Source organism: Acomys minous (genome assembly GCF_964271855.1).
Source record: "Acomys minous genome assembly, chromosome: 13".
NCBI lineage: Eukaryota > Metazoa > Chordata > Mammalia > Rodentia > Muridae > Acomys > Acomys minous.
The window spans coordinates 21,035,953-21,056,496 of NC_140495.1; the positions used below are offsets into that span (position 1 = coordinate 21,035,953).

At 47.0% G+C, this 20,544-nt stretch overlaps 1 protein-coding gene across 1 annotated transcript in view; it reads left to right on the plus strand.

The window, feature by feature from the left end:
* EPHB1 (EPH receptor B1) overlaps positions 1–20,544 on the plus strand; it is a 441,689-nt gene that overhangs the window by 348,699 nt on the left and 72,446 nt on the right. Inside the window, exons 7-9 of the mRNA XM_084752229.1 lie at positions 4,372–4,534; positions 9,193–9,301; positions 10,138–10,202. Of these exons, the coding sequence (XP_084608355.1) occupies positions 4,372–4,534; positions 9,193–9,301; positions 10,138–10,202 (337 nt within the window). The remainder of the gene's footprint in view (positions 1–4,371; positions 4,535–9,192; positions 9,302–10,137; positions 10,203–20,544) is intronic.

Here is a 20,544-nt window from a genome sequence, read left to right on the forward strand (position 1 = left end):
TTATGTTCCAAATACACACAGATATATTAGTTCTGATCCTTGAAAGAAATCCACTTGTGAGCTACTTATAATCAGTTATAGAGGATGGAACTAAATCACATCAAGGCTAAATGACAGCCATGACCACACAGGTCACACATAGGGAGTCACGGAACCAAATTATGGACATTTTTATTATATTTCATTGCTGGAAATTTCTGGAATTGTATGAAATCATCATCTGTGCTCAGAATCTCTGCATCAGAGTGACTCCTGAAATAAGATACTGGGTTTTAAGATTAAATCCAAAGACATATATGCAAAGTGATTGATTTTCACGTCTGCTTCACCAACACAAAATAGTGTCCAGCTCCGTGGATGTCTTGGATTCAGTCCAAAGAAACAAAATTCTCTATTCCACCATCCTGTACCACCTCCTCTCCCGTGGCTGTCCCATTCTCTTCATCTGAAACAAGAGTCACTATATCAGGAGAACAGCCACAGGCTATCAGAAGTTAGGCATGGCAGTGCATAATAGCACTTTATTTATAAGGCAAGTGGCTGGCCCTGTTGGTGGTAGTTGTGCAACCTCTGGCAGCTCCCCTGTGGGTCTCTTGCCCAACAACACTCTCTTCTTCTGTGCTGCAGACACTTTTCAACTTTAGTTTTGTGAATAGAACCAGTGGGGCTCTGCCTTCCCCCATCATCTCATTAATAGAGAGCTCAGACCAGAGAGCTAAGGACACTCCCAGAGCCTCTCTCATGTTCATCTCCTTCCCAACACATTCCCATTCATCATTCTCTCTTGTTTACTGTCTTGTAGCACTTTTCACTCCTGGTGTCAGCACATGTAGGCAAACCATGGGAGGAGCATCTACATCTGCCCTCAACTGTCTTAATGATGAAGTGTTTGGATCTCTCCAGCACTTCATAATACCTGTCTAAGCTCAGGCCAGTTGGTTTAAGTTGGGGAATTTCCACTCTTTAGATCCCAAGATCTCACAGAAACACTGCCAGACCTTAGCAAGGGCTTGATGGTAAGTGTGCGGCTCGCTCATTCCTTTAGCACTGGGTTGTGACGAGCCCAGGCAGTGAGGAGCTGGGATGCTTGGGTGGAGAGATAATGGAGACGTAACCACTGCCCGCAGTAGCTGCACCTTCCATCCTCACATACTTATAATCAAACCAGTCATAAGCAGCCTTGCTCATCGCTCTCACTCATTTGTCTGGAATTGATTAATGACTTGGCAAGGAGCAAGAACTGATGCCCATTTTAATCACTGAACCGCTTCAAGAGTGTGTGGACTGGAAAGTGATTATGGGCTAACGTTTGGTCTTCACCATCTAAATGCCAATATATCAAAACATTTTTTCCCCCAGTAGGGGCTATCCAATCAGCGTTTCACTTATCTCAAGCAGTGCGTGATTCCATCTGATTTCAGCCAAACCAGGGAAGTCAGGCTGCTCCCTGCATTTTGTAGCAGTGGTGTTTTCTTCTTATTTGCAGCATGAGGAGGTGATGCTCATAGTTACTGATCCTGGGTCTTCAGTGTGTCAAAATAGTAATTACAAGTTCCGACAACATCCCTTCTACAGTGGACATCCTTCCATCTACTCAGTCCTCACTGGGGTGGAGAGGATTCCCCCCTGGAGTCCTCTCTACCCTCTGCTGCCCAGCAGACGCAGCGAACAGTGAGAAATCCCTTTCCAGAACCTTCCCCCTGGGCTCAATGGATAACTTTTCTATTAGGGCCTTTTCCTTAACTTTCTTGTCAATTGAAGCTAGTCTTGAACCTCTGACTCCTTTAGCCAAACCTTTTCATTACTACTCCTGTACCAGTTACACTCCAGACAGGCAAATTCCTTGTCTCTTAATTAGGGTTTCTATTGCTGCAATGAAATACTGTGACCACAAAGCAAGTTGTGAAAGAAAGGGTGTGTTTGGTTTATGCTTCCATATCACACTGTTCCTCATCAAAGGAAGTTGGGGCAGGCTCTCAAACAAGGCAAGAACCTGGAGGCAGGAGCTGATGCAGAGACCATAAAGGGGTGCTGCTTACTGGCTTGCTCCCCACAGCATGGTAAAGCCTGCTTTCTTGTAGAACCCAGGACCACCAACCCAGGGATGGCACCACCCATCAATAAGTAACTAAGAAAATGCCCTACAGGCTTGCCTACAGCTCCGATTTGTGCAGGCATTTTCTTAATTGAGGCTTCCTCCTCTCAGATGACTCTAGCTTATGTCAAGTTGACACAAAACTATGCAGCTCACCTTGCATGCTCTTCAGCCACTCCGGGCCTTCGTTTGGCCTGTTTTATTCTGTTCTTGATCTCCAGTTACCAATGCAGTGTGGTCGATTTCTTTCATCTTTATGATTCTACTTATGCTACTCTCTCCTGATTCCCTCTGAATGGATAGCTTCCCAAATCTGGTCCTGTTTCCCTGTGATACATCCCCATAGACCCTCTCCCATCACCAGATTCCCTCCTCCACATCACAGTCAACACCTCTGTCATCTGTGTGTCTTTCAATTCATTCTACAAGGTGTTGCCTCCCCAGAAGAAAGAGACCAACCACACTTCAGACCCACAGTCAATGTCAAGTACGTGTACACACACACACACACACACACACACACACACACACACACACACACATGTTGACTGACTGGGTGTAAAAGCAAGGACACTAATATATACATATATATGGTTGGTTGACTGGATGAGATAATCCAGTGGGCTTTTTGCACAGTAAAGTTCTACATATTTTACAATAATGAGAATTTCTTCTTTTGTGTTAGTTTGCTTTCCCATCTTTCCACCCTGGGATTTGGCTGAGTGTGTGGGCTGTAGAATCTCCTCATGAACATTTCTCTCATTTGTTTCCTTACCACTTGAACCAATGTGCTTAGAATCCTTAATAGCTTCCCAGATCAGTTCAGGAGATTGGGGATTGGTCTGTGTTTGGTGACCCAGCATCTTTGTTTTCAGTGAAATCATCTTGCTCCAGGATTCACTGCGCATAGAGAAGGAAGCCCAGGCTCTAAGCATTTGTTCCTGCACACTTGGAGGGGGCCTAGAATCCTTGCAGAGAAAAGATACGCTCACATGGAAATAGAGACCAAGCTGATGTACAGGGTGCTAAGAGTAAGCTGTAAAAGCAAGGACAGTAATAAAGAGCCTATGTGCTGGGGAAGTGAAATAGGACTCCCTAGGGAGGAGGCTGGGGGGGGGAAGGGCGGGTGTGATCTTAAATAATCTTGAGGAAGCAGGATCTCTTCAGACTGTGGAAGTAGCCTTGATGAAAATGCTGGGGGGTTGGGTGTGATAGCCAGAGGGATTGTGAGACCACCAAAGGAATGTGCGAGATCAGGACTGATTTCAATAAGAAGGACATGGCTGTCTAACATAAGAAGTTTGATTTTCATGTGATGGCAGTTAACGCAGGGGCCTTTTAAGACAAGACCATTGATGCAGGACAAACATCAGGTTGGTAAGAAACATCATGAAGGGATGGGAGAGTACAAAAATCCAGCTGCCAGTCTGATGTTAAATGAGATTAGCAGAAAGATGATGAAGCAATGCTTTAAAAGTGCTCATTGTGAGAAGAGCCAGGGTGAAAAAAAATCCACATTCATTAATACAAGTGAGACCGTGCACATCAGAGATGTAGGGCAGCCAGATGATGCTGTAAAGGACAAGGTATCAGGTATTAGAGAGAGACAGACAGGAAAATGGGCTGATTCTTGCAGTTGATGGAAGGAGTGAGGGTCCAGGGAGAAGGGACATGCTGTGCTGGGAGTTGATGGTGGGGAGTTGAAACATGGAAAGATAAGGCCAAGTGAAGGCAGAAGCAGGTATGAGAGGCAGTGCAGGATGACCTCAGTCATTTCAGCTGAGTGGAGGCCAAGCCCTTCCCTGAACATTTGGAGGAACTTCAAGAGTCATCTAGAACATCAGTTGTGCAGCATGGCCAGCAGATCTCAGCAGGGATAGAGCGCACTGCAGACAGAGGCAGGCAAGCAGCACTCGGAGGCTGCAAAGCTCGCTTCTGTTGAGGTACGAGACGGGATGGAATCTGCAAAGCTGAAGGCAGCTGGTATTTTGTCTCTGAACCCTGAGGAGGACTGGGGCACAGGCAGAAAATGTCCATCCACTCCCAGTCGGACCCTGCGACAGGCCCGTAGACAATCTGTTTTCTCAGATTCTTTTCTTTTGTTTTGTTTTTCAAAGTGCCACCACCCTGTGGCCCGAAGCTGCCTCTTCATTCTCTTGGCAGGCATTCTGTCCTCATTCAGAGGACCAAGAACGGATGGGACACGGAGCTGCGTGGGGTTACAGGGCTCAGGAGCTGGCTGACGGCCCGTTTCCCTTCCCTTGTCTCTCCTGTAGGAGCACAATGAGTTCAACTCTTCCATGGCCAGGAGCCAGACCAACACGGCCCGGATTGATGGGCTCCGGCCCGGCATGGTGTATGTGGTCCAGGTGCGCGCCCGAACCGTGGCTGGCTATGGCAAGTTCAGTGGCAAGATGTGCTTCCAGACTCTGACGGACGGTAAGGCCGGTGAAAAGGGCAATGAGGGTTGGGGTTGGGAATGACACAGGCACAGGGTAGGCAATAGTGAAAGAAAAAAAGAAAAAAGAAAACCTGTATCAACTCTCAGAATGCCCAGTCCCCACTAAACAAGTGCTGGTCCTTCAGAAGGACTTGCTTCCCATTTGGTACTTGTGACATTCTGAAGTCTGGCTTCTCTCTCTCTCTCAACATCTGGCTGGATTTGCCTCAGAAGGTTATCTACCCCATGTAGCTCTACACCCTGTGCACATCTGCATCTAGGCAATAGTGAGATCCCCACATGTCTCACAGGTGCCTCCTGGTCTCCTTAAGAGGGTCTGTGCTGAGGCCTCACCTCCGTCTCAGTCCTGTGTTTGTGCTCTGGAACTGAGCTTACCACCTATAGGAGAAAACAACAAAAACAAACACACACACACACACACACACACACACACACACACACACACACACACGAGACGAGGTTTAGGCCGCATACCCGGGATCTCAGAATATTGCATTAACATCACCTGTGACCTGCTTACGTATTTTGAGGGTGGGGTGGCGGGAGGGGCAGGAGGGCAGAGGAGCTGTTTTCAGTACCAGAAAACCCATAATTCTGGATAATTTTTCTCACTGTGACAAAACACCTGACAGCAGCAATGCAGGGAAAGAAGAGTTCATTCTGGCTCACAGTTTGGGGTGGGGCACACGGTGGGAAGTCATGGCCGCAGGAACACAAGGCAGCTGCTCACAATGTTTCCCCAGTCAGGAAACACAGAGACATGGTGGTACCGAGGCCCTTTCTTCTTTTTATCCAATCCAGGACCCCAGCCCATGGCCTGGTGCCACTTATATTTAGGACATGTCTTCCCATCTCAATTAACCCAAGCTAGAAACCCCCTCATGACACGTATAGAGGTTTGTCTCTTGGAATATTCTAGATCCCTGAAGGTTGCCAGTCTATATGAACTATTACATACACACCCCTAAATGCTTTTATTTGGGAGCGTCTTTGTCCTCTCTTTTAACTTTGCTTCTTAGTCCTCCGAGAACACCTCCATCATTAATTCAGAGGATCTGATTTCCCTGCAGCCTTGGCACCGTGCAGGGCCGTGGCGGTCTCACTACCCACACCTCTTTCCCTTAGCTACCAGAGTTTGTGCACTGCTGTATCTTTCTGCTGATTACCTGGCTCATTTGTGAGCTGTTTCTGTATAACTTTCCAAGCGTCAGTCTACTCTACAACCCATCAATTGAAAGCCCTTCATGTTTTCTTTGCCAGTTAACATATATTCAGAACGTCTTTTTTTTTTTTCCCCACAAAGCATTCTATTTTAGGCTGACACTCTTCAGCTGGGTGCTTGATAAGACTTGAGGTTTTTATCTTGACACACATATTTTAAGGCAATTTCTATACTAATTAGAAATATTTAAAATTCCAATTATTTTATCTAAAGATTTCTTGCGGGGGGGAAAAATATGAGAAGCCAGGGCTGGGTGTTCTGGTGTGAGGAGAGAGATTAAAGAGTATAACAGTTACCCCAGATGGTGCCCCTCACCCCCACCTCCACCTCTACTTCTCAGCGACACAGCTGGATGCTTTGCATGAGCCTTCTGGCCCCTGTGAGGGTAGCATTTGTAGCCGTGTTGAGTTTATGCCAGGTGAATTTTCTCTCATGCCTCGACACTGCTGAGATGGGGTAGAAAGGTGAGCCCGTTCATTGAGATTAATAACGCTGCCGGCATGGGAAGAACGCGGGCCATCTGCTTCTCCCTTAAGGACTCTGCTCCCCCATTTTGCACCTCACTTACCATCTAGATTTATAGGCACTTTGGCATCAGGAGGTACACAGGATGAAAAGCCCCAAACTCCAAATGCTCTGAGCACTGCTCTCTTGGCAATTCTGCTAGACAAATCAAGAAGTAACAAATTTTCCCCCAGAAGGCTATTCTTTTTACATTTGGCAGTTAAGTTTTGCAGGCCCAAGAGAGGGGAGATGTACGAGAGTTCTGGTAAGTGGCCAAATTTAAGAGAATTTATCTTAATGACAGGGCTTGCTATTGGTGATGATGTTCACTGGGGCTGCAGGTCGGGCTGCAGCAGAGAGTGAGTTTGAAGGTTGATCAGCGTTAGGGCCATCGAGGCAGGACCACCTGTGAGATCCTTCTAGGTCAGTGGCTAACCTGGGCAGGAGGCTACCACATGGTGCCGTGACTACTTCCTCACTACTGTGTGCTAACCATTGACTAAGTGTTTTTCTATTATCATTAATTACTACTACTACTACTTTTGGATTCCATATTGTTCTGTGAAGATTTGATTTATGAATACTTTGTCAAAGACTCTTCATTGTGAGTTCCTGCATTTTCTTTCCTGCAGACTTTCTTTTCTAAATACATATTTAAAAAAACCACTACTCGAGTGATGGCACAGCATTAAGAACGCATACTGCTCTTCTCAAGTTCAGTTTCCAGCGTTCACTTGCAATCACTGTAACTCCAACTCGAGGGGATCCAGTGCCCTGTCTGATTCCCATGGGCACCTGCACTCGCATTACATAAAGCCCCATTAGACACACGCAGATACACATAGTGAAAATTCACAAACAAAACTCTCAGCTGAGGTAAACCAAAAATTCTACCTTCAGTTTCTTTTTAGTTAGTGCCTATAGCCAACAGCAGTCTGGGTAGCTAGCTCAGTTGTAGTGCACCTGCCACACAAGCGTGAAGGCCCAAGTTTTATCATCACAAGCCATGTTAAAAAAAAAAAAGGTGGGCATGGTGACACACATTTGTCACCCCAGTGCCAGGAGGTAGAAATGGGTGGACCCCTGAGGCTAGGTTGCCAGCTAACTTAGTCTAATTGGCAAGTCCTAGGTCTTGGTGAAGGATCTTAGCTCGAAAGGCAAAGTGGATGCTGTCAGTAAAATGTTTGCTGTCCTAGTGTGGGGACCTGAGTTTGGATCCCTAGCACCCTACATAGAAAGCCAGGTAGAGCAGTTTGTGCCTGTTGGGGTGAGAGAGACAGGTCCATCCTAGGGCTTGATGGATCATTAACCTCCAAGTTCTGCGACGGCGGTGTCTTTAAAAATATGGCGGAGAAGTGATTGCAGGGTATACCTGATGTTGACCTCTGACCTCCCTACACCTACATAACCCCGCCCCCGGCCCCCACACACTCAAACTGAGATGGTTCCTGAGAAATGATACCCAAAGTTGTCTTCTGGCCTCAACATCCATGCATACGCACATGCTTACACACTAAGAGCCAATAGCCTTGTCTCTAGAACCTGCTTTTGTTGCCCAGATAGATGAAAGATGGCTTACAAAATACTGGAGAGCCTGAGGCTATGCTGAAGTGTTGGTGAAACACGTAGACACCCTGATCTTTACCAGTAGATTGGAAGACGAGCTCAGAAATAGTGGTGTTTACCAGCCACGCTCAGGAGATCCTGCTATGGTTTTATATGGGGGACTCTTTATTGTGCTGAGCTGTGTCATTGGGGTTGCCAGATAGAATACAGGGATATCAGTTTAATTTGAATTCCAGATAAATAATGCTTAAGGACGGATATAGCCTATGCAATAGTTGGTATACATATATGGTAAAATATTATCCCATCGCAGTGCAGGTTGTGTCTTGTTGCTATAACTGACAATATTAATCATAATAAAACAGAAACAGCTTGACCCTCCATATGCCTGGGTATGAAGCTATAGATAATGCCTTCTTACTACCACCCAGGAAGGAGCTCCCACCACCACAGTAAGGATAGCAAGCTGAGTTGCGTGGCTTGTGTGCACTCAAGAAAAATAAAAAGTAGATTTTTGGGTACATCTGTGATGTAGGTGAGATACTATGAACTGTTCACGTCGTTTGACCTTTCATCCACAGTCTAGAGGGCTGAGAATCATAGGGGTGAAATAATTCCTCCACGATCACCACGAATACAGAGGCAGCAGCACCAGGGTTTGGACCGTCTCTGTCCACCTCTATGACCCCTGGGTGTCCCTCTCCCCTCGTAGCGCGTGGTTTTAACACTTGGCAGAAGCCTCAGGTCTTTACTTGTCAAGTGGGGGCTCGGAGCGCTGGGCGCTTTCTCTGGCATCTCTTCACCCTCCACGGCTCCTGCCACCGCGCTGGCTGACTACAGATAAACTGTAAAAATCTGCTCAATGAATCTGTTGACAAGCTGCATTTCAACAGCGTAAGCTGTTTCAGCAAGGGCTTTTTCATTTCCCCTCCATTAGACTTACTCTTAAGGTGGCGGACAGGACTTGGAGAAACCTGCAGAGCCAGGCCGTGGAGGTTGGGAGTCACCTTCTCGTGGGAGAACCTGGTCATCGTCCCCGAGTTCCCAAAGTTGTGCCTGTTGTTTTGTCTCTACTGCCGTTTTCCAAACTGGAGTGTTAGAAACGGCAGCCCACACGTTCGCGCGTATTTCTTCCGTGCCGTAAACGGCGCCCCCCCCCCCCCCCACCACGTAGGTGTGTATGTCTTCAGTGTCGTAAATGGCGCCCCTCACGTAGGCGTGTATGTCTTCGGTGTCGTAAATGGCGGCCCACACGTAGGTGTATATGTTTTCGTGGTCATGCACCGAGTCCGGGTATGGGCACAGGGCACAGGGGGGAGACTAATTCTTTTCCTTCTCGCCTAGATGATTACAAGTCGGAGCTGAGAGAGCAGCTGCCCCTGATTGCTGGCTCTGCAGCAGCTGGGGTCGTGTTCGTTGTGTCTCTGGTGGCCATCTCCATCGTCTGCAGCAGGTAGGTCCTCTGCTCTCCCTGAGCTCAGGAAGCCCTTCCTTAGCTAGGTAGGTACCTTTTTTTTTTTTTTTTTTCCATCCTGGTCCTTCACTAGCTGGGTAGCCTAGACAAGGTCTTTAACCAGCAGCCTAGAAATCTTGAGATTATTTATTTTCCTTGTGCCTAGGACTAAAAAAAAACAAAAAAAAACCTGCTTTGGGAACTGGGCAAGACTATAAGAAAACAGCATCTATCCTCCGTGCTCATTTTAGCCGAGGCTTTTCGCCCCTCGTGCACAAGGACTTTTCAGAGTGACAGTTACAAAATTGCATTTGACCTGCTGGAGCATCGCAGCTGTGCACAGGCAGCCTTCTGGTTAGAGAGCTCAGGCCCTGGGCAGCAGGCAAAAGGCAGGCAAGGCAGAAGAAGGGGCAGGGAAGAGACAGGGAGAGCTGAGCTCTGCACACTGACTGGCCTGAAGGCTTTGTGAATTTTTAATAATGTTTGCAGCTGCCTTGAGTGGTTAGGCCAGATACTGCCTGCAAAGCCCCGTAGCCGACTCCCACTGAGCAGGTCTGCAGTTCACTGGTGCTGATGGGAGTCCTCATCACCACTGTGCCCTTGGCAGATGCCCACAGCCTTTCCTGGTACCTGCAAGCCTTTGACTTGAAAGCTGAACCCTCTGCCCAAGGAATGTATTTTTGGTCAACCAAAATGTAAGCCAAGGCGGAAATGAAACCTCCCAGTGAGGGTTTCCCAGTTCCCAGTCCCAGGAGACATTCAGGGTGAGTTGTACGTCTGGGCGCGAGGCCTGGGTATGACCCCGCTAAGACAGTTCCTCTTCTCTGTACATGCAGGAAACGGGCTTACAGCAAAGAGGCAGTGTACAGTGATAAACTCCAGCATTACAGCACAGGCCGAGGTGAGTAGAAAGCACCCACCCCACTGACTGACCCGGGTCCTTAGAGCCAGACTAGTGAGGATCAGGGAAGGCCACAAATGTTTGACAAGCCCTCTGGTGCCCAAGCGGGTCCCTCTCTGCAAGTCCCTGGAGACCACAGGCTGTCCACTGCAGTGCCCTTGGCGAGCAGTCACTGGACTCCTGGTGGAAGATTACCTTCTGCACTGATAAGCCACATTGGAAGACAGGGGTTTAGCAAGTCAATGAATCCTGAAATCACACTCAGTAGGGGAAGATGGAGGGTTCTCTATTAACATCTTCTGCCTTATCTTATCCAATTGAGCGCCTGGGGAATGTGTTAACCAAATTCACAGATAAGCCATAGAACATGAATGCAGGGAATTAAAAAGATAACAGAGCCCAGGAGGCTGAAGTGCTGGGGTATCTCCCAAGCATTTTTTTTTTCCTTTTAAACAGTACCTATAAAAGTTTTTTTTTTTCCCCTCATTCACTATCTTACCCCTGCCTTTCTCTCTTTTAAGCCTAGGTATAATTTTTTTTTATGTATATCAAATTTCTCTCACCAACGTAGATAGAATTTTATATCAAAATTGCTGCTCCTTCATCTGAATGATTTCAGCATTGCAGTCTTATTAAACAGTTCTCAGGAGGGACAGGTGGGCCACCTCCCTGCAGGTACTTAGTGCCTTGAGGAAGACACTCTGTTTCTAAATGACTTTCGGAATTCCACACATGATTCCCAAGAAATCTGCCCCAGCACACTGGAGTCCCCTCTGTAAGCCACATCACACCACCGTCCTCCTCTCGTATCCTAAGCCACTTTTGTTCTGGACACTCAGCAGTGTTCAATAGACACGTATAACTGGAAACATGGGTTTATGCTCACTGGGTTGGTTCTTCTGTAAGTAAAAATGGCTTCCAAGACTAAAATTCTCATGAACCAGACTGCTTTCCTTTGCCCGGGTCACCTGAGTCAGAAAGCAATGCACTGTTCACAGCTGCACCCATGCTAGGAGGGGACATGTGTTCTGATGTGGAGGGTACAAGCTTGGGCCGCCCAAAGGTCACTCTGTAGACAGGGCTTTTCAATCAAGATTAAGACACAGTTGAGGATTTATTTAAGACCAAACATTTGGCAACTAAGATGTGTACAGGGTAGGCATGGCAACGAGAAGCCACCACAAGGCACCAGGACTCCCTCCCAGGCTAGCTCTTGAAGCCAGACTTTAGCATCTGACTCTTGGACAATGTGTACCACCCTGGTATCTCAGAATTGCCCCCCAAAGCCCATGATCTGCTTTCCTCCTGCATTGCCTCCTCACCTGCGCCTTGACAGATGTTTGCTGTGATAAGCCCCTAGATGTCCATTTCAGATCTGGCTCCTGACCTCTTTGGATAAAACATTTATAGATGGTCATGTTGGCTTGAAAGAAGAGTTGGGACCACGAGGGTACATGATTGGGTTCAAAGCATTGCAATCTTGTTTTGAAGTCTAGAGAACTCTTAAGGGTGCCTCAGGGTGCCTCAGCCAAGAATTCTCTTTCTAAAGGCGTGCCAGCACTTAGATGGGGCCCAGAGGATCCCCAGGCATCCAGGGTAGCATGGTAATGCTTTCTGACAACTTCAGTCTGACATTTGGCTCTTGTTCTGTTGAAGGGTGGCTCTGCCAGGCTACCCGGTATACAAAGATGTGTTTCTAAAATGCTCATGGCTCCCTGTGTGGGTAAATGTGTGTGTTGGGTACTCCATCACTTCTATAGACACAAAGGGAGGTATCTCTGGTTCCTAGGCTCTGTAGAAAAACTACTCCCAAAGAATCTTCAGCCACAGGGTCTTTGCTACCACCAGTGAGCATGGCTGGAGTCGGTGTTAGTAAGCTAGTGCTAGTGTTAGAGTTAGTGTTGTTAGGTGGATGCGTTGGATGTAGAGTTCATGGGGGGAGGGGCTCAGTTGGTTGCTTAGGCTACTTTGCATGTATGAATCATTTCTAAGTGCTCGTCTCTGTGCATCTGCGTTCTCTAAGCTCACACTCTCACGCACTGAGCTGCATTTGTGCACTTTTCTCACGTGAACAACTGCCTCTTCCGGTTGGAGCCATTACTACTGGAGAATCATGATCAAAGGACCATGAGGCTAGAGGAGGCCAAGCGTACAAAGAACAGAAGAAAATGGCCAAGTTCTATGAAGGGGGAATGTGGCTGGGAGGGAGGGACAGACAGAAAGAGGTGGGAGGGATGACCATGGAAGGTTTTGTCTGAGCCTACACTGAAGTCTAGTAGCTTGCCTTGGACTCCCGTAATCTCCACAAGTACTCAAGGAGACAGATGCTAGCCCAGGAAGGACAAGTGACTTTCCTCAGTGACAAAGCTTGAGGGTTGAAGAGGTGGCTGGTTCCCCCCTCTGAGTCTGGCTGCAGACGTCATGCTCGCTCCATGTCGCAGAGGCTCGGTGTGCCTGGTCTGGGGCGCGGCTCTATGTCTAATCCCAGATGCATTTCTATGCCAGCCCCGGGGTTGGTAGTTTGTGAGTACTCACTGCTGGGTCCCATTCTGAGGGTCAGAAGGCTCGAGTGTGCCCAGTTGTGAATGCGGACACATAACCGTGCCTGGAGTCCCCATATGACGACCCTCCGCCGAGTGTGGACAGCTTCGGGAGCTCTGCGGACTTCCTGGTGTGGGAGTAACAGAATATCTGCCACAGGTGCTCGCCTTTGTTCCCTGGTGCCTGGAGACCCGCCCCGCCCCCCCCCCCCACCTCCCCTGGCTTCTTCAAGGAACACTGCAAAGGAGGTGGTGACTCTTGTCTTCCAGACCCTTCATTTGAAAGTGATGCAGAGTCAGAAACACTTTTGCAATAGTCTCATCCTCCCTAACCAACGAGTCAAGGCATGGGAGATTTGGTTCCTGAAAACATGCTGTCCAGGCACTGCCTCTTATTTCATTTCTGACCCTAGAACAGTGGTCCTCAACCTTCCTAATGCTGCATCCCTTTCATGCAGTTCCTCATGTTGGGGTGACCCCCAACCACAGTATAAATTGTGCTGCTACTTCCTAACTGTTAAGTTTGCTACTTTTATGAATTATAACCTTAATATCCGATATGCAGGGTATCTGTATGTGATCCCCCCAAAAGGGGTTGAAGACCACAGGTTGAGAACAGCTGCTCTAGAGCTTAGTGAACAGAGATATAAAGGGGAATTTGGATTGGTGGGACAACACTCGCTGCAGGGGCGGGGGTGCTGCCAAGAGAACTCGAAGCATGTTGTGTCAGTGAGTCTGAGGAAGTTGCTGATCCAGGGGTTCATGTTCAAGGGTGGGTGAGCAAGGGTGGGAAAGGAGCTTGGGCTTCTCGTGCTCAGGAAACTGTTGCCACGGTCTCTTGGTCCAATTCTCATAAATTGGTGTCTGGTTACATACGGCCTGGACAGTTTTATCCAAGGAGAGCAGAGAAGCTCTAAAGAAAGTTGTGGCTCTTTCTGTGTTTGGGAAATGCAAGCAGGTGGTCAAGGAGCGTAGGTCATTCCTGGATTCTGAGCTGGGTGGAGGGCAAAAGGTTGGAGAAACAAGGAGATTGGGTTTGTGAAAGGGTTAAGGGCTTTAGGAGAACACACCTGTGAAACTGCCTGTGAGTGGAAGATATAAATTATAGTGTTTACTATCATGCTTCCAAAAAAAATCATAAATGAGGTATGGACCTGAATTTTTCAGGGTTCACTAGGGGAACAGAACTATACCACACACACACACACACACACACACACACACACACACACACACACACACGTACATGCACAAATGTACACACACATATGCATCCGTGAGTGTGTACACACTAACAACAGTAGAATCATACCTGGAAGCTCAGAGCCTGGCCACTACTCTGTCCTTAAGACTGGGGCCCTCGGCAATCTCCATCCAGCACCAGAAGCTCTGAAGGTTCCAGGAGAATGAAAATGCTGGTCCCTAGTCCTAAAGAAAACTTGGACACACAGGTTCTGATATCAGCATTAGAATCGGCAGCAGCAGCAGCAGCAGCAGCAGCAGCAGCAGCAGCAGCAGCAGCAGCAATGGGGCAGACTAATTCAATGGTAAGAGCCAGGCAAGCAAAAAGCAGGTGAGATAATTTTTCCGCTGCCACACCCTTTTGTATCTGCACCAATACCAAAAGGCACCACCTATTCCCATATCAATCAAAGAAATCAGGATGTTCTTCTTCCGAGGGAGGCTCCTAGTCAGGTGATTGTGATATGTGGCAAGCAGACATTAAAACCAGCCACAACGCTTGAGAGTGGAAAACACTGCAGTCTTCAGACAAAACAAAGGAGCAGAGAGAGGACATAAGGACGTAGGCAGGAGCCCAGGCCCAGACAAACATCCCAAAATACTGGGAAGCATATGGGTCTGGGAATATGAACTTGAATCCTGTCATCATTAGGAACAGACAAGAAGTGATTAAGGAAAAAAAAATTATGGGACCTTGTCTCTTTTAATTTGACCATATATTAAGTAAATTCAAGAATTATGAGTGGTGACTGTTTACTTTGGCAAAAAAAAAAAAATCTTATGGTCTCCTAACAGAAGGCATCATTAAGTAGCTACAGACTGTCTTCATATGGAGAGAAAGTGAGTTAGTGACTGTCACTCGAGAGGAAGGTCCCTGGCGTTATTCTAGTGCTTGTCCTGTTCAATCTAAGCTAGTCTGATTGCTTCTTAAGCTCCGCGAGTCAGATGCAAGCGTGAGGATGCTGATTGAGTTTGTAGGTAACAGTTGGGAGGCAGAACTAACACTATCAAAGACAGAATCAAGATTCAGAGCTACCCAACAGCTTTGAATGCTAATTTGAAATCTGCAAGACAAAATGTTAGCGGGATAAATCTGGAGCCTAGTGTTTAGGTTAAAACAGAACAGAAGCAGTACAAATAGGGAGAGATCCCACTCACTATTTATTTGTGTGGGGAAAAAAAAAATAACATGCTTACTCCGTGGCAGGGCTGATGGAGAATACTCATAAAGCCCATTTTGAGCACTTGCTGTATTAAATGTTCACAGTCATAGGGGAGGGGAGTAAGGGAAAAAATGGGAGGGAGGGAGGAATGGGAGGATACAAGGGATGGGATAACCATTTAGATAAAATATGAATAAATCAATAAAAGTTTAAAAAAAAAGAAAAAAAAAAGAGTCATGGGCTCAGTCCTAGAGGCCTAGTTTCGAGGACACATTCTGCAAAGCACCTGTGCAGAGGAGAGCAGCCTGCCTTGTCGGGTGTGGCAAATGTCAGACTCTGTCACTATGTGGCCAGATTCACAGGAGCTGTCCATCAAAGAGGTTCCTTTACAACAATGGATGCTAAAAAAAAAAAAAAAAAAAAAAATCCTGCTTCAGAGGAGAGATGGTATGAAGTCACACCCAGAAGTATGTCTAAGTTACTGGAAAGTTACTGCATTCCAGGTGGTTGGTGCGTTCAGAAGGTCAGAGATAACACCCAGCCCCCAAGGAATCACCAGAGATCCAATATGCAGGACAAGAGGACTCTGGGAAGAAAGAGACTGACAGGGGTATTAAGAGTGGATCACAGGAAAGCAACGGCCTGCGGGCATACAAGGCGCGGCTCTTTGGTACAAAAGGAAGCTGAGTTTACAGTCGGTGTTTATTAAATGTCAAATAAATCGAAAGATCTAGAGTCGCCCATGTGTATGCTGTTGGCTCCTAGCCAGAGCCTCTGCAACTGTTAATTCCAGGAGTTCCGGGATCGTTATCTCTTGCCCTCGGGTTCCCAGTAGGACGTCAGCAGTCCAGCACCAGCGATCCTTGCCCAGAAGAACTTGTCTATCCTGGTCGTAGGTCCCCACAAAACATGGAGGTGTTAAGCAACTTTCCTGGAGTGTTTGGTCTTGCCCACTCTGCTGTTCTCCTCCCAGCACTCCGGTTGCAAATGCCACCATCTTACACCTTAAGTAATTACTGAGACCATGTCACAGCCATTTTCCTAGCCTACAGTCCCTTCCTTAGCAAAGAAGCTCCCCAGTGTCCTGCTCTCAGTATATGCCTCCCCTGCTGATAAGACAGTTGTCAGCTCTGTGTGCCAAGTGGCTTCAGTCTTCACACCTGTGGTTGGTAATGCGGTCCCCACTGCTCCAAGCTGCTCTCCTCTTTCCTCCACACGCAGTGCCAAGCCCCTCTCTCTGAACATTCCAAGATTCTCCTTTGTAGTAGCGTGTCCTGTTGTCCTTCCATGTTCACTCCAGTTCTGGAACTTCTAGGAGTCTGACCTTGAAGAGTGGCATCCTTGGTCTTCTGCCTTCTCCATCCAGTCTCTGTAGCGCTGACAATCGATCCCTGGGTGTGGTTCCTGGCCTAGTACAGGGCCAGCATCGTTCCCTTTCATGTCCTATTTCATGCCTTAATCACGCAGAGAGCCACGAGAGCTTTGCTTTCCTGTAGACCCCATAGTGCCGGCTGGATGTCTAGCAGTGCTGAGGAAAAGGAAGGATGCTTGCTGACGAGGCATAGTATCAGAGATGGTCCCTCGAGAACGGCACACGTCTCTAAGTAGCTCCCGTCTCATGCTCAAATACCTGGACCAAGATCGGATGAGTCACGATGGTGACAACATCTCTCTTGGATCCAGAATGAGGTACAGGCAGGCAAACTTACGACTCCATCAAAACCTGCTGGACACAAGAACAGCAATGGCTGGGAACAACCCAGTTCACTCACGCTCTGACTCTGCCCTGTTGGATTCTAGCCACCGTCCCCCCGAGCTACAGGCTAGCTGGCTTTTGATGGAACCCTTGAAGCCCTAGGGTCGGTTGTCACACCTGGCCTGCACATTTCCTTGCTAGTTGTGCACTCAAAGTGCACACCAGGCTTGCACAAAGGCAGTGAGTGGGCTTTCTCCCTGAGCTCTCAGTCCCTGTGTGTCACCTGCTGTTTCCAACAGTGAGCCCTCTGTTTCTCCCTGCACCTTGTAAATGGCTTCATAACCTTTCGACGCCCCCCCCCCCCCAAAGTAAGACTTCTAGTATCGCCAGAGCTCATCTCAGCCACTTCCTGTTGGTCTTCTGGTACAGAGCCGCTGACAGTAGAAAAGATCGTCTTCTGCTTCCACAACTATTTGGTGCCGTGCAAGAAGGCACCAGACAGCAGTGAAGCCATGCTCCCCACGAATGTGTTTACTAACTACATCTTTACTGGAGATTTGTGACCCAGGAGATGAGAAAGCTTGGGTGTCCTTACTAACAGAGTACTAACAGCCAGAAGTTTAAGTCTACTCATGCCGCCTGTAAGCCAAAGATATGAAACCTATGATTTAAAAAAAAAAGGGGGGGGGGAGGGAAGACTCAGACATGGCTAGCACTTTAACAGTATTTCTATTCATGAACAATGGTGGGAAGCCCACACCAGTCACTATTAAATGCCATGTATTATAGGAGTCTATTAATCTAATATTGTCATCATCGCCTCTAACAGTATTTCGCCAACATTCACAATCAGAGAACATCTTCTGAGCCCAGTCTCCCAGTGTTTGGCTGTGCCTGTCTCTGTTGCTGACTTGATTCCTTGTTCACTGTCTGGTGATTCATTGCACTAAATACCATTTTCCTGATAATTAAAAACTGCTCACTGGCAAGCGGGAGCAGGAACAGGCTGATGTGGGATTTATGCAGAAACACAAAATGAGCTGAAAGACAAATGACCTGTTCCGCCTGGTGAAAAGCTTTATTTATTTATTTGTTTGTTTTTATTTTTTATTTTTTCTCTTTTCTCCCTCCTCATCTTCTGGGACTTGACTGGGCTGACTAGAACTTAGGATCACGGTCTTGGGAGATCTGTCTTCACATGAGGAGGTGTTTGCAAGGAGATCCATTGTATTCATTGCATTCAAATCACAGTGTTAATTGAGAACACATAGACCCCTGTCCGCAGCCAGAGGACCTGGGCCAGGGACGTCTTTCCCCCCTGCCTTATCGGACTCCTAAAAGGCTGTGGGTAGGGAAAAGGCACTGAGTTTGAGCCTTTTCTTAGTCCTTGATTGAACTTTTCCAGTTTCCTTCATCCATGTAATAATGCTTTTACTCACTGTCAAGAAAAATGGGAAGTGATTCATATTGATGCATTAGATGCAGCACTTAGGACATTCATTTTGGTCATTTTGGTTGGACATTCAAACAGATCACAGTCCTGGGCTTTGGGCAGCTTTCTTGGCGCCTGGGAAATGCCGCAGAGACAGCCAAAGCCCTCAGACACACAGCACAGCAGCTATGGTAGTACATGTGTGTGCATGTGAGTGTAAACGCATGCATACACATGTTCATACTTCTCAATTCCTCAGATCTCCCTTGGAAGATAAGTGCATGTGTCATCACAGGGCAGACATTTTCCCATTTGGAGTGCACTTTGTGGCACATTACTGGCCTAAAGAATAGAGGTTCTGTCAAGAGATGAGCCTTCTCCCTTCTGGGAATAGCTTCTTTCCCCAACTGGCTGGGGCCAATATCTGTAAAGCTCATTAGCTTGGAATCCTTTCCCATTCATCCTCATATGCGTCTTCACTTGCAAACCATTCATTACAGCCCATTCTGGATTGTTTAATTAGTTTCCATGGAAGAACTCCTTCAGGACAGCTTAGCATACATCTTTAAAAGCTCTTGATCTAAAATTACAAGGTAGTTATTTTGAAAGTAACTAATATAACCCTAAGTGGCTTACATTCCCCCCACTGCCCACCATGCCTCACTGTACCACCTCCCCAAACACTTCTGAGGAAAAAAAATTTGTTGATACCAGTAATGAGTCTATTAGTCAGGGAGTCTTCACAGTACATGGGCCACTGTGCTGGGCCTGCTACTTTTCATGGGGTCTTTATACTCACGGGTAAGCTGGAAGGGAAGTCACATTTTTCTCTATTGGTGGAGAAGCTGTTTTAAGAGATAAGCCCGAACTTGCTGCATAACGCAGGATTAATAAAGTATTTTGGGTTCTAATGTCACCTGCAGATCTCAGCACCAGGGATGCACAGACTTGGGAGGGAAAAGTCGGCAGCTTATTGACACTACCCTAGTGTCCTTTCTTTCCCCTCTTTTCTTTTTTGCACTGTGAGTGTTTCTGTGTCCTCTTAACTGCCACCTTTGTCCCCCCCATGCATACTGGCTGACCTCCATCGTCAGCATCTGTTTCTTTGCCTGACTGCCTTCTCTGGCCCTAGAGTCTCTCTCTTGCCTGTGTTACTGGCCACTCAGTGCCTACATTTTGACTATGCCAATCACTATGGAAATACCTTGGCTCTTTCACCTTAGGGAGGGTCCATTCTGAAGCCATGGACACCCATCCAAGTTCACAGAGTGTCCTCCTTAAGGACATAAAGCCAGTTATAATAAGCCACTCTAGTCAAGGACTTAAGGACATACCTTCCACCTTCCACCTTCTGTTCCCTATTTGATTTCCCTTTTCCTTTCATGTACTTCTTGGCATCCTCCAGATAAGCTATTTGCTTTCATAGCTTGGACTTTAGGGCAGTTTCTAGGGGAACAAGCAGGGTTGAGACAGCCTGGAGATGCTGTCATGGCTTCTCAGGAGCTCACAGTCTGGCCAATTGCTTCTTTTCTTCACCTGTTCTGCATAGCAGGTGGGAAAATAGTGACGCCTCATATCTGCTTTGTCTCTAAAGAGTACGCTTCACTCATACCTGTGTACATATTTGCTGCTATCCTCCAGGGAGTAAAATGTCTCAGGCATGCAAGGAGCCTCCTGCAGCTCTGAATATGGCCCAAGACAAAAATCATAAACTTATTTAAATCATTATGATATTTTTGCAGTTATTTTTAACTGGATTGCATGGCTCTCGAGCGTGAAGTTTGTTGATAATGCTTCACAGTGTCAACTGACTAGAAACAGACAGAGATAGGATCTCTGCTTGCTTTGTCCAAATTTTAGTTAGCGTGTCCCAAAGTCAACGTCATTATCAGGTTTTGTAGATTTTTTTCATGTGTGTACCTGGGGTGAGGGGTTGCGAGTGCAGGTTCATGAGCACATGTGTGCACATTTGTTGGATGGACAGCAGTCAAGGTTAACCTTATTTGTTGTTCCTCATGCTTTGTCCAGTTTTTTTTTTTTTTTGCAATAAGATCTCTCATTGGAACCTTGCATTTTACATGGATGTTAGGATCAAACTCATGACCTCATGCTTGTAGAATGAGCACTTTACTGACTAAGCTATCTCGTTAACCTCTCAATTCCACCACCAGAAACTTTCTAGAGTATGCTGGCTACTTTCAAACAAGCAGTCCAGAATACCAGGAGCAGTATTGGTGGAGGACAAAAAGAACCAGTCTTTTAGGAAAAT